The 14265-nt window shown below is 40.4% G+C and overlaps 1 protein-coding gene across 5 annotated transcripts in view; it reads left to right on the plus strand.

Moving 5' to 3' along the window:
- The window catches only part of LOC139751820 (uncharacterized protein KIAA2013 homolog), a 206392-nt gene that overhangs the window by 70104 nt on the left and 122023 nt on the right, over nucleotides 1-14265 (plus strand). For all 5 annotated transcript variants that reach the window (XR_011713427.1, XM_071667425.1, XM_071667424.1 and 2 more), the window contains 3 exons: nucleotides 4390-4554; nucleotides 8266-8369; nucleotides 12533-12620. Coding sequence is in view for 4 of the 5 variants with exons in the window: in XM_071667425.1 (XP_071523526.1) it covers nucleotides 4390-4554; nucleotides 8266-8369; nucleotides 12533-12620 (357 nt within the window). In the remaining variant the exon portion in view is untranslated. The remainder of the gene's footprint in view (nucleotides 1-4389; nucleotides 4555-8265; nucleotides 8370-12532; nucleotides 12621-14265) is intronic.

Below are 14265 nucleotides of genomic sequence, written 5' to 3' on the forward strand. Positions count from 1 at the left end.
GGGCACATGGAGAGAATGAATGAGGAAAGATTGACCAAGAGGATATATGTGTCGGAGGTGGAGGGAACGAGGAGAAGTGGGAGACCAAATTGGAGGTGGAAAGATGGAGTGAAAAAGATTTTGAGTGATCGGGGCCTGAACATGCAGGAGGGTGAAAGGCAGGCAAGGAATCGAGTGAATTGGAACAATGTGGTATACCGGGGTCGACGTGCTGTCAATGGATTGAATCAGGGCATGTGAAGCGTCTGGGGTAAACCATGGAAAGTTCTGTGGTGCCTGGATGTGGAAAGGGAGCTGTGGTTTCGGTGCATTATTACATGACAGCTAGAGACAATGTGAACGAATAGGGCCTTTGTTGTCTTTTCCTAGTGCTACCTCGCACACATGAGGGGGGAGGGGGATGTTATTCCATGTGTGGCAAGGTGGCGATGGGAATGAATAAAGGCAGACAGTATGAATTATGTACATGTGTATATATGTATATGTCTGTGTGTGTATATATATGTGTACATTGAGATGTATAGGTATGTATATTTGCGTGTGTGAACATGTATGTATATACATGTGTATGGCGGTGGGTTGGGCCATTTCTTTCGTCTGTTTCCTTGCGCTACCTCACAAACGCGGGAGACAGAAAAAAAAAAATCTCTCTTTTAACCTTATATTACTCAATCAGATCTTTCCAAACCACATAGTATCCTCATATGTTTCTATAGCCCATGCTTGTCCGTATGGAATTTTTGGAACTACTTTACCTTCATACATATCCATTTTTGCCATCCCAGGTAACGACTTCTCATGCCACACATTCTTCAGTGCAATCAGGACCTTTACTACCTCACTCACACTGTGACTCACTTCCACTTTCATGGTTCCATTGATTGCCATGTCCACCCCAAGATTTCTAAAACACTTCACTTCCTCCAATTTCTCCCCATTCCAACTCACACCCCATCTAACCCATCCCTCTACTGTGCTAAACCTGGTAAACTTCTGTTAATCACATTTAGGCTCAACTTCCTCCTTTGACACACTTTTCTTTCAAACTCAGTCACCAACTTCAGCAATATCTCTCTAATCTGCCACCAGTGCTGCATCATGAGCAAACAACAACTGACTTACTTACCATGCATGAGCAAACAACAACTGACTTACTTACCATGCCCTTCTCATCCTACAGACAGCATACTTGCCCCTCTTCAAGATTCTTGCATATACCTTTCTCTGCATCCCATCCATAAACAAATTTAATTGCCATGGTGACATCACTCACCCTGATGCAGACCACCCTTCACTTGGAACTACTAACTCTTCTCCCTTCCTACTTTTTCTCATACCTTACACCCTTAGTAAAAACTTCTCTCTGCTTCTAGCATCTTTCTGCCAGGACTATATATTCTTAAAACCTTTTACAAGGCACCTCTATTAACCCTATCATATGCTTTCTCCAGATCCTTGAATGTTATGTACAAACTCTGTTTCTGTAAGTATTTATCATACACATTCTTTGAAGTGAACACATGATCCACACATCCTTTAATGCTTTGAAACCATACTGCTCCACCCCAGTTTGATTCTCTGTGCTTGCCCTCACCCTCTCATTCATTACTCTCTACATACAACTTACCAGTGTACTGAACAAGTTTGTACCTGTGTAGTTTGAACATTCACCTTTATCCCCCTTGCCTTTATACAGCGACACTATAAATGCATTCTGCCAATCCTTAGTTACCTCACCATGATCTTACATACCTTAAAATCCTAACCTGACTAGTCAATAACACCTTTCTTTAAAAACTCAAATGCAGTACCATCTACTTCAACTGCCTTGCCATATTTCATCCCATGTAAGGTTTTCACTACTTTTTTCATCAAACGTCTCTCCTAAACTCTCTCACTTTGCAAACAACCCAGACCCAAACACTAAACATCTGCCACCCAGTTGTTTGCTCCATTCACCGACGTTCCCATCTGTTTTCTTGTATTTTGCACACTATTTACTGATATTTACCTACCCCAAATCTCGTTTGTCCTGTTTTTCAACCCCTGCACCTTCCTCTTTATCTCCTGCTGCTTCTCTTATATATCTTCCAATCATTTGCACTCCTTCTCTTTCTTCACAAAGATGTCTTCCTTTTTCACTTACTATCATCACTCTTCTCACTCTCTTTTCCAAAAAACTCTACAAATCTTCACCCTAGCCTCCTCAAGGTAATGAGCAGACATTCCAAAAGTTGACTCTCTTAGAACTTTCTCATCCAAAAGTCTCTCTTTTGCATACCTATCAATAGAAAGTAATGCTCACTAACCATCTTTTGTCCTCACATGTGTATGCCTGTCCCTCTTTTTAAATCAGGTATTGCCAGTCACAAGTTATATTTCTTCACACAACTCCAGAAGCAGTTCATCATTTCCAGATATAATACTGAATACCCATGCCCCCAATTATTCCCTCAGCTGCCACATTACTCACCTTCACAGTTAAATCACCCACCTCCAATACCCAGTCTCTTGCATCAAAACTGCTGACACACTTACTCAGCTGCTCCCAGAACACTTGCCACTCATGATCTTTCTTCTCTTAGCTAGGTACATGAGCATTAACAGTCACCCATATCATGTAATCCATTTTCACTTTTACCTACACCAGTTTAAAGCTCACTTCCTTGCAAACTGTCACACACTCCTACATGGTTAACATTGATATTTATTTTTTAGCTGTAAACAGTGATATAAGCACAAATATCAGAATACTGTGACTAACCTTTTCCATAACTCATCTTTTTTTTTTCTCAAAGACAGTGCCAATCATTGAAGAATCTTTCGAAGAAGTGACTGAAGCCTCATGTTTGGAGTTCTTCTCTAGCTTTTCATGACAGGGATGATTGTAATAGTTGGTAGTAGTTGAGGATAATTGTAATAGTTGGTAGTAGTTGGTAGACAGCCAATGACCAGTAAGGTATATTATTAGTATTACCCACCTGGGTATAGGGAGGGTTAGTGACATCTGCTTAATTAGCCAGCACTTCATTGAATGTCAAGTTGCACTCCTCTGACCCAGGTAGCTGTCTTTTCTTTCTCCTCACTAACATGTGGACTATTGGCATTCTGTCTGCAAATGTACAATCTCCTTGTGACACTTGACAACACTTAACTCAGACAGCTCATTCTTCATAACTAGTTTTCCTGCTGTGAGCACAATGTGCTACCCCTGCCTGTTGGCAAAATGGTAGGAGCAGTAGATAGAAGTAGTAGGTAGGATCTTTTACGATAGAGCATTAGGTAGAAGTAGTTGGTAGGAGCATTAGAAAGAAGTAGTCAGTGGGAACATTATGTAAGAGCCTCAGCAAGCATTGTGCTAGAGTTGCCTTTTGCCAGTTAAGGATGAGGCACTAAAGGCCCAGAAGTGGCACTGGATTTCATTTGTTATGGTGACTCTATTGCCTTGGCCATCCTTTGAGGGAGTTCCAATTGGAACAGGCGTCAGAGATGTAGATAGATAGATTTTTCTTTCAAACTATTCGCCATTTCCCGCATTAGCGAGGTAGCATTAAGAACAGAGGACTGGGCCTTGAGGGAATACCCTCACCTGGCCCAATTCTCTGTTCCTTCTTTTGGAAAATTAAAAAAAAACGAGAGGGGAGGATTTCCAGCCCCCCGCTCCCTCCCCTTTTAGTTGCCTTCTACGACACGCAGGGAATACGTGGGAAGTATTCTTTCTCCCCTATCCCCAGGGATAATATATATATATATACACGTACACACACATATATATATATATATATATATATATATATATATATATATATACATATATATATATATATATATAACACATACATATGTATATATATATATATATATATATATATATATATATATATTTTCTTTCTTTTCTTTCATACTATTCGCCATTTCCCGCATTAGCGAGGTAGCGTTGAGAACAGAGGACTGGGCCCTTGAGGGAATATCCTCACCTGGGCCCCTTCTCTATTCCCTCTTTTGGAAAATTAAAAAAAAAAAAAAGTGAGAGGGGAGGATTTCCAGCCTCCCGCTCCCTCCCCTTTTAGAGATAGCTTTATAGAAAGTCATGGTAATACTGATTTAGTCAGTGTCTGCATATGTATCCTGTGCATTGTATCCCATTGTAGATAATGATGAAGAACTTCATCCTAACACTTCTCTCTCTACGTCTTCTATATACTAGTCACGTGCGCAGTTTCCATATATTTGGCCATTCACATTAATTTCTTCTTTCCCTTTAACTATTTCCACTCACCATGTTCAGTCACATTACTCTCTTCTTCCCCTTTACCAATTCCCACTCACGCTATTCAGTCACGTTGATATATATTTTTGATGGTATGTTAACCATGACGATCTTCATAGGTATTGAAGAGAGCAGTCACAGGAAACATCAAGAAACTTCGCAATGACCACTCACAAGTTTGGAAGGAGCTCTGGTCCTCAGGATTTGGCATTAGTCATTCAAAAGCTGAGAGTGCCCTGAATGGTGATCTCATCAATGCTACACTCTACCATGTGTTGTCTCAGGTATGTAAATGAAAATGCATTTCTTATATTGTTATTTGCGACAAAGCAAAAAAAAAAAAAAAAAATATATATGTTAAACATTACTGTTTTTGCTAATGTTCCCTGCTTTGAGGAACCTGATTCATGTCAATAGTGGAAAAAATGTGGCTGCAAGGCACCCACAACTAGGTTGCAAGGTATATATAATTTTTATGATTACCCCAGGACCATTTTCTGTTAAAGAATCCTGGTGTTATCCAAGACCTTTCTAAAGACTCATGCATCCTAAGGATGTGTCCTTCTGTTAGTGGAAAGATATAGACTACTTTGGAGTGATAAGTTCTTTGATGAGACTGCACTCACAGTGATACAGCCTCACCAAAGGTGACTTCACTCAGTGTAACCTCAAGCACGTGGAGTTTGGTAACATTTGTAGGTATGGTAGAACTTTTAGATATCATGTTATGGCCATGGACTGAAAGACCCAGCCTTATGTAGTAAAATGCCATCATACTTATTTATGTCATGAATAGATATTGTACAAGGCTGACTGAAAGTATTTTGGCAAATAAGTTTTTTTCGTAACTTACAACTTTATTTAAAAAGTGATAAGATACTAGCATTCAGGAAATAAGTGAATATGTTGAATATAAAAATGAAAGGGTGAAAAGTTGAATCAGAGAACCATGAAGGATTTTGTTTGAAGTTAATAAAGAAAATGAAGAAAGTTCTTTTTTTTTATTTATGAAAATAATTTTTGGGTAAAAGTTCTTGGAACACCAGAGCTCTGCTAGAAAACTATTATATGACATAATGGTTGAAAAGCAAGAAAGTTTTGAAGAGTGTTTATTGATTTATATAGAAAAAAATAGCAAAAATACATAAGTATTGAACGAAAATGTAGAAGAGCAAAGGTAGATAGTAAGCTGTGTCAGATGCAGAAATAATTTACAACTGATGTAATGTTTGGATTGAAACTTTTGTTGAAATTTGGAAATGCATTAAAGTTATGGTTCATTTTATTCTGTTACATATTGTTTATGTATGGACTACCATGGTGTAGCGGTTAGCATTTCTGACCGTGACATATTCAAGCGCCGCTCAGGGTCAAGTGCATAGGTTCGAATCCTGGTTGCAGCAGTTGGTCCACAGTCAACCCACTTTTTATCCTTCCCAAGGGGTTGGTCATTAAAATGGGTACCTCACTTAGGCTAGGTATAACATAGATAAGTAAATATTTATATATGATTATTTGTTTATTTTATTATACTTGATTGTTGTTTCCTACATCAGCGAGATGGCACCAGGAAACAAAAGAAGAATGACCCATCCACTTATACACACACACACACACACACACACACACACAAATATGTACATGTGTATATATGTATATGTCTGTTTATGTATATGTATGTATACGTTGGAATGTATAGTTATGTATGTGTGCGTGTGTGGGCGTGTATGTATAAACATGTGTATGTGGGTGGGTTGGGCCATTTTTTCATCTGTTTCCTTGCGCTGCCTCGCTAACGCAGGAGACAGTGACAAAGTATAATAAAAGATGGAAATAGTGATATATGGTAAAGTGTGTGAAAGAAGAAAGCTGAGAGTAAATGTGAATAAGAGCAAGTTTATTAGGTTCAGTAGAGTTGGGTGACAAGTTAATTGAGAGGTAAGTCTGAATGGAGAAAAGTTGGAGGAAGTGAAGTGTTTTAGATATCTGGGAGTGGATTTGGCAGTGGATGGAACCATGGAAGCAGAAGTAAGTCACAGGGTGGGGAAGGGGGCGAAGGTTCTTGGAGCATTGAAGAATGTGTGGAAGGCAAGAACATTATCTCGGAGAGCAAATATGGGTATGTTTGAAGGACTAGTGGTTCCAACAATGTTATATGGTTGTGTGGCATGGGCGATAGATAGGGTTGTGCAGAGGAGGGTGGATATGTTTGAAATGAGATCGGGATATGTTGGAAATGAGATGTTTGAGGACAATATGTGGTGTGAGGTGGTTTGATCAAGTAAGTAATGAAAGGGTAAGAGAGATGTGTGGTAATCAAAAGAGTGTGGTTGAGAGAGCAGAAGAGGGTGTATTAAAATGGTTTGGTCACATGGAGAGAATGAGTGAGGAAAGATTGACAAAGAGGATATATGTGCCAGAGTTGGAGGGATTGAGGAGAAGTGGGAGACCAAATTGGAGGTGGAAGGATGGAGTGAAAAATATTTTGAGTGATCGGGGCCTGAACATACAGGAGGGTGAAAGGCGTGCAAGGAATAGAGTGAAATGGAATAATGTGGTATACCGGGGTCGACATGCCGTCAGTGAATTGAACCAGGCCATGTTTCCTTGCGCTACCTCACTAACGCAGGAGACAGCAACAAAGTGTTATAGATAAGATAAATTTATATTTTATACTCAATCGCCGTCTCCCACATTAGCAAGGTAGCACAAGGAAACAGAGGAAAGAATGGCTCAACCCACCCACATACACATGTATATACATAAACACCCACACATGCACATATACATACCTATACATTTCAACATATACATACCTATACATACACAGGCATATACATATATACACATGTACATATTTGTACTTGCTGCCTTCATCCATCCCTGTTGCCACCCCACCACACATGAAATAGCATTCCCACCCTCCCCATGAGGTAGTGCTAGGAAAAGACAAAAAAAGGCCACATTTGTTCACACTCGGTCTCTAGCTGTCATGTGTAATGCACCTCCCTTTCCACCTCCAGGACCCACAAAACTTAACATTGTTTACCCTAGATGCTTCACTTGCCCTGGTTCAATTGATTGACAGCACATCAACCCCTGTATACCACATTGTTCCAATTCGCTCTATTCCTTGCACACCTTTCACCCTCCTGTATGTTCAGGCCCCAGTCGCTCAAAATATTTTTCACTCCATCCTTCCACCTCCAATTTGGTCTCCCGCTTCTCCTTGTTCCCTCTACCTCTGACACATATATATCCTCTTTGTCAATCTTTCCTCACTCATTCTCTCCATGTGACCAAACCATTTCATCACACCCTCCTCTGCTCTCTCTCAACCACTTTTTTTTTTAATACTAAACATTAGCGAGGTAATGTTCTCGCCCTCCACACATTCTTCGATGCTCCCAGAACCTCCCCCCCCAACCCTGTGACTCACTTCCGTTTCTATGGTTCCATCTGTTGCTAAATTCACTCCCAGATATCCTCCAGTTTTTCTCCATTGAAACTTACCTCCCAATTAACTTGTCCCCCAACCCTACTGAACCTAATAACCTTGCTGTTATTCACATTTACTCTCAACTTTCTCCTGGGAGGAACTTGATTTGGGCCTCAGCTACCCATGCCATCTCAGCTGAGAAAAAAAAATAATTTTTTTTGAGAATTATTACTGATCACTTATTTTGACTTTGCTCTGGGAAGTATTTTGGCCTAACTTGGATGTTGTGTAATTGAAATCCACAAGGTTATGTCAGTTCAGTTACCAGACAAGTTAAATATCCATGAGTAGAGGCTTGTTTTTACATTGCACCTTTATTCTTTTGCCCCTTGGGTTGGCACCAGGCTCAATCATAGAAATTTGAAACCTTACTGTATGCTGTTATAGCCAGAGAGTTGGTAGTTAGCAACTGAAACTTTGCTACCTTTAATCTGAAAGGTTTGATTTTGATATATAGTGAGTTCTGTGAATATATGATATTACTTTCACTATTCAGGCACCAGCTCCACTGCATGAAGTTTCAACTACTGAAGAACAGAGAGCTTCCATCCTCCGTGATATAGCATATGCTGAAGGTTGTTATGGTGATCTTCAAACGCTGTAAGTTTTATTCCATGATTTGTTATTATTGATTATAACCAAGTATTTTACTTGTAAGTTGTAAGTAGTAGTTGGTATGCAGCCAATGACCTGGGAGGTGCGTTACCAGTACTACTCACTTAGGTATCGAGAAGGTTAGTGACGCCTGCGTAGTGAGCCAGCATGTCATTGCTTGTCAAGTTACACACCTCTGACACAGGTAGCTGTCTTTTCTTTCTGCCTCACCCACATGTGCATTACTGGCATTCAGTCTACAAATATACAATCCCTCCTTGTCATACAAAACCCTTGACATTACTTAACTCACACAGCTCATTCTTCATAACTTTAGATTTTCCTCTGTTGAGCACTATGTGCTACTCCTGCCTTTTGGCAAAATGTTAAGAGCATTAGACAGAAGTAGTAGGTAGGGACATTTAGGTAGGAGCATTAGGCAGAAACAGAAGGTAGAAGTAGTAGATAGGAACATAGGCAGGAGCATTAGGTAGCAGTAATCTGCAGGAACATTAATTAGAGGCCTCTGCAAACACTGCACTAGAATTGTCCTCCAACAGTGGTCTGTTAAGGGTGAGGCACTAAAGGCTAAGAAGTGGCACTGGAGTTCACTAGTTATGAAGACTTTTGCCATGGCCATCCCCTTGAGGGAGTTCCAGGTGGGAACAGCCATTAGAGATATATGTAGATAGATAGTTGTCTTCAGTAATACAAAAGGCTATTTTTATCTGATCCATCCTGAGGTATTGGAAATCATTTTTATCGTGATTGACAGATATGTAGAAAGAATACACTGTTAGTTAGGGTTAGAAGTACTATGCTGTCCCTTGATCACCTCTTCAGTTCCAGTAAGGGACTTCAAGACTCTTACACATTGTGCTGCTCTCACCCTTATCTATCCTTGCATATCACCAAGCTTACCCAAGACAGCTTCTAAATACTTAGAATCTTTCACCTCTTCTGGTCTTTCTCCTCACTTATACAAAACACAGTTTAATACACTTTTCTTCTTTCACTCTGTTTCCTTTTAAACACCATTACATAAATTTACCTTCAATAGCCTATGCTTACACTCATCATAAAGCACACAACTTTCTGCAACTCCTCTTCACTCTCAGCACACATCACAGAATATCTGCAAACAGGCTTACCATTAGCCACCATACCTCACTACAACTCCATCTCTGCACCTCCTTTCCCTAGTTTTGCTTTCATCTCTGGAGAGAGATGGGTGATTATTGGTGCCTATGCACTTGATCATGAGAAGAAAGATCATGAGAGGCAAGTGTTGTGGAGCAGCTGAGTGAGTGTGTTAGCAGTTTTGATGCACGAGACTGGGTTATAGTGATCAGTGATTTAAATGTGAAGGTGAGTATGTGGCAGTTGAGGGTATAATTCGTGTACATAGGATGTTCAGTGTTGTAAATGGAAATGGTGGAGAGCTTGTGGATTTGTGTGCTGAAAACGACTGGTGAATTGGGAATACCTGGTTTAAAGAGAGAGATACACATAAGTATACATATGTGAGTAGGAGAGACAGTCAAAGGTCATTATTGGATTACTTGTTAATTGATAGGCATGAAAAAGAGAGACTTTGGGTTTATAGAGATAGATATACATGAGTATACATATGTGAGTAGGAGAGACAGTCACAGGTCATTATTGGATTACTTGTTAATTGATAGGCATGAAAAAGAGAGACTTTTGGATGTTAATATGCTGAGAGGGGCTCCTTGGGGGATGTCTGATCACTATCTTGTGGAGGTGAAGGTTTCAAAAAAGAAGAGAGGATGTTGGGGATAAGAGAGTGACGAGAGTAAATGAGCTTGGAAAGGAGACTTGTGTGAGGAAGTACCAGGAGCGATTGAGTGTAGAATGGCAAAAGGTGAAGCAAATGATTTGAGGGAAGTGGGTGAAGAATGGGATGTATTTAGGGAAGTAGTGATAACTTGTGCAAAATATGCATATGGCATGAAAAAGATGGGAAGTGGGCAGATTAGAAAAGGCAGAGTGGTGGGATGAAGAAGTAAGGTTGTTGGAGGAAGAGAAAAGAGGGGCTCTTGGATGATACTTACAGGGAAGTAGTGCAAATGACTGGGATTAGTATATAAGAAAGTGCCAGGAGGTCAAGAGAAAGGTGCAAGATGTGAAAAAGAGGGCAAATGAGAGTTGAGGTGAAAGAGTATCATTAAATTTTAGGGAGAATAAAAATATGTTTTGGAAGGAGGTAAATAATGTGTGTAAGACAAGAGAACAAATGGGAACATGAGTGAAGGGGACAATAACAGGTGGTGATGAAGTGAGAAGATGGAGTGAGTATTTTGAAGGTTTGTTGAATGTGTTTGGTGATAGGGTGGCAGATATAGGGTATTTTAGTCAGGATGGTGCGTGAAGTGATAGGGTCAGGGAGAATGGATTGGTAAACAGAGAATAGGTAGTGAAAGATTTGCAGATGAAATCCAGCAAGGCTGCGGGTTTGGATGGTATTGCTGTGGAATTTATTAAAAAAGGGGGTGACTGTGTTGTTGACTGGTTGGTAAGGACATTCATTGTATATATGGACCATGTTGAAATGCCTGAGGATTGGTGGAATGCATGCATAGTGCCATTGTACATAGGCAAAGGGGATAAAGCTGAGTGTTCAAACTACAAAGGCATAAGTTTGTTGAGCATTCATGGGAAATATATGGGAGGGTATTGATTGAGAGGGTAAAGGCATGTACAGAGCATCAGATTGGGGAAGAGCAGTGTGGTTTGAGAAGTGGTAGAGGATGTGTGGATCAGGTGTCTGCTTTGAAGAATATATGTGAGAAATACTTAGAAAAACAGATGGATTTGTATGTAGCATTTATGGATCTGAAGAAGGCATATGATAGGGTGGATACAGATGCTTTGTGGAAGGTTTTAAGAGTATTTGGTGCGGGAGGTAAGTTGCTTGAAGCAGTGAAAAGTTTTTATCAAGGATGTAAGGCATATGTATGAGTAGGAATGGAGGAAAGTGATTGGTTCCCAGTGACTGTCAGTTTGCGGCAAAGCTGCGTGATATCTGATTTGTTTATGGATGGGGTTGTTAGAGAGGTGAATGCAAGAGTTTTAGAGAAAGGGGCAAGTATGCAGTCTGTTGTGGATGAGAGGGGCTTGGGAGGTGAATCAGTTGTTCTGCGCTGATGATACAGCATTGGTGGCTGATTTGGGTAAGAAACTGCAGAAGTTGGTGACTGAAGTGTGTGAAAGAGGAAAGCTGAGAGTAGATGTGAATAAGAGCAAGGTTATTAGGTTCAGTAGGGTTGAGGGACAAATTGTTTGGGAGGTAAGTCTGAATGGAGAAAAATTGGAGGAAGTGAAGTGTTTTAGATATCTAGGAGTGGATTTGGCAGCGGATGGAACCATGGAAGCAGAAGTGAGTCACAGGGTGGGGGAGGGGGCGAAGGTTTTGAGAGCATTGAAGAATGTGTGGAAGGCGAGAACATTATCTCGGAGAGCAAATATGGGTATGTTTGAAAGACTAGTGGTTCCAACAATGTTATATGGTTGTGAGGCATGTGAGCCTTCAACATGAAAGAAAATGTGCATAGGGTTTAGATTGATGTTATTTGTGTTGCTAGAACTTGTTTTGAATATATGTACTGTACAGTAGAATTTTGATAGTTTGGCATCCAAGTACTCATAAAATACAATTGCCTGATTATAATGGTATCTCACAAAAATATATGAAACCATGTCCTGGAGTCCATGTTATGATACTCTCTGCATGTTAACAGAACTTACATCTCCACATTAGAAATGCTAGTATGATGGAAAGAGAGTGGAATGATTTCCTGAGAAATGGAAAGAGGAACTTGCTGAACTTGCAGTAGTTTTATGTAAGAAGTGCTTGTTAACATAAAAGGTAGAGTGCTGAGGTGTTGTGGGTATGTGGAAGGAATAGATGTTATCAGATAAGTGTTTTTAAGTAAAATTAGGGAATAAATGCAGAGGAAATCAGAAGATATAATTGATGGATAAAGTAAGTGGTGTTTCTCAGTGAAGCATTGTGCAGAACCTTGGTGGAACACGTGTGAAAAGAAGGATCTTCAAGAGCTTTGCAAGTGCAGAGGAAAGAGTAACAGGCCGATGATGAATAAATGATATATTGTCTAGGTAAATCTAATTGTTTTCTCTGTTCTCAGTCAAGCTAAACGCCTGTGGTCCAGACTCAACACGATTGATGATGTCAACAGAGTGGTTGGCTATTGGATGCTTACACTTGAAAAGCAAGTAAGTTATTGCACCAGGTGTTTTATTTCAGGTTTCTTTACTATTTTTTTTTGTTATTGACGTGGAGAAATTTTCAGTGAACTTATTTGCATTGGAGTTAGTGTTTGCTTTTTTTTTTTTTTTTTTTTTTTTGCTTTGTCGCTGTCTCCCGCGTTTGCGAGGTAGCGCAAGGAAACAGACGAAAGAAATGGCCCAACCCACCCCCATACACATGTATATACATACGTACACACACGCAAATATACATACCTACACAGCTTTCCATGGTTTACCCCAGACGCTTCACATGCCTTGATTCAATCCACTGACAGCACGTCAACCCCGGTATACCACATCGCTCCAATTCACTCTATTCCTTGCCCTCCTTTCACCCTCCTGCATGTTCAGGCCCCGATCACACAAAATCTTTTTCACTCCATCTTTCCACCTCCAATTTGGTCTCCCTCTTCTCCTCGTTCCCTCCACCTCCGACACATATATCCTCTTGGTCAATCTTTCCTCACTCATTCTCTCCATGTGACCAAACCATTTCAAAACACCCTCTTCTGCTCTCTCAACCACGCTCTTTTTATTTCCACACATCTCTCTTACCCTTACATTACTTACTCGATCAAACCACCTCACACCACACATTGTCCTCAAACATCTCATTTCCAGCACATCCATCCTCCTGCGCACAACTCTATCCATAGTCCACGCCTCACAACCATACAACATTGTTGGAACCACTATTCCTTCAAACATACCCATTTTTGCTTTCCGAGATAATGTTCTCGACTTCCACACATTCTTCAAGGCTCCCAGAATTTTCGCCCCCTCCCCCACCCTATGATCCACTTCCGCTTCCATGGTTCCATCCGCTGCCAGATCCACTCCCAGATATCTAAAACACTTCACTTCCTCCAGTTTTTCTCCATTCAAACTCACCTCCCAGTTGACTTGACCGTCAACCCTACTGTACCTAATAACCTTGCTCTTATTCACATTTACTCTTAACTTTCTTCTTTCACACACTTTACCAAACTCAGTCACCAGCTTCTGCAGTTTCTCACATGAATCAGCCACCAGCACTGTATCATCAGCGAACAACAACTGACTCACTTCCCAAGCTCTCTCATCCCCAACAGACTTCATACGTGCCCCTCTTTCCAAAACTCTTGCATTCACCTCCCTAACAACCCCATCCATAAACAAATTAAACAACCATGGAGACATCACACACCCCTGCCGCAAACCTACATTCACTGAGAACCAATCACTTTCCTCTCTTCCTACACGTACACATGCCTTACATCCTCGATAAAAACTTTTCACTGCTTCTAACAACTTGCCTCCCACACCATATATTCTTAATACCTTCCACAGAGCATCTCTATCAACTCTATCATATGCCTTCTCCAGATCCATAAATGCTACATACAAATCCATTTGCTTTTCTAAGTATTTCTCACATACATTCTTCAAAGCAAACACCTGATCCACACATCCTGTACCACTGCTCTTCCCCAATCTGATGCTCTGTATATGCCTTCACCCTCTCAATCATACAATTTGCCAGGAATACTCAACAAACTTATACCTCTGTAATTTGAGCACTCACTCTTATCCCCTTTGCCTTTGTACAATGGCACTATGCACGCATTCC

The sequence above is a fragment of the Panulirus ornatus genome, chromosome 12 (genome assembly GCF_036320965.1).
Source record: "Panulirus ornatus isolate Po-2019 chromosome 12, ASM3632096v1, whole genome shotgun sequence".
NCBI lineage: Eukaryota > Metazoa > Arthropoda > Malacostraca > Decapoda > Palinuridae > Panulirus > Panulirus ornatus.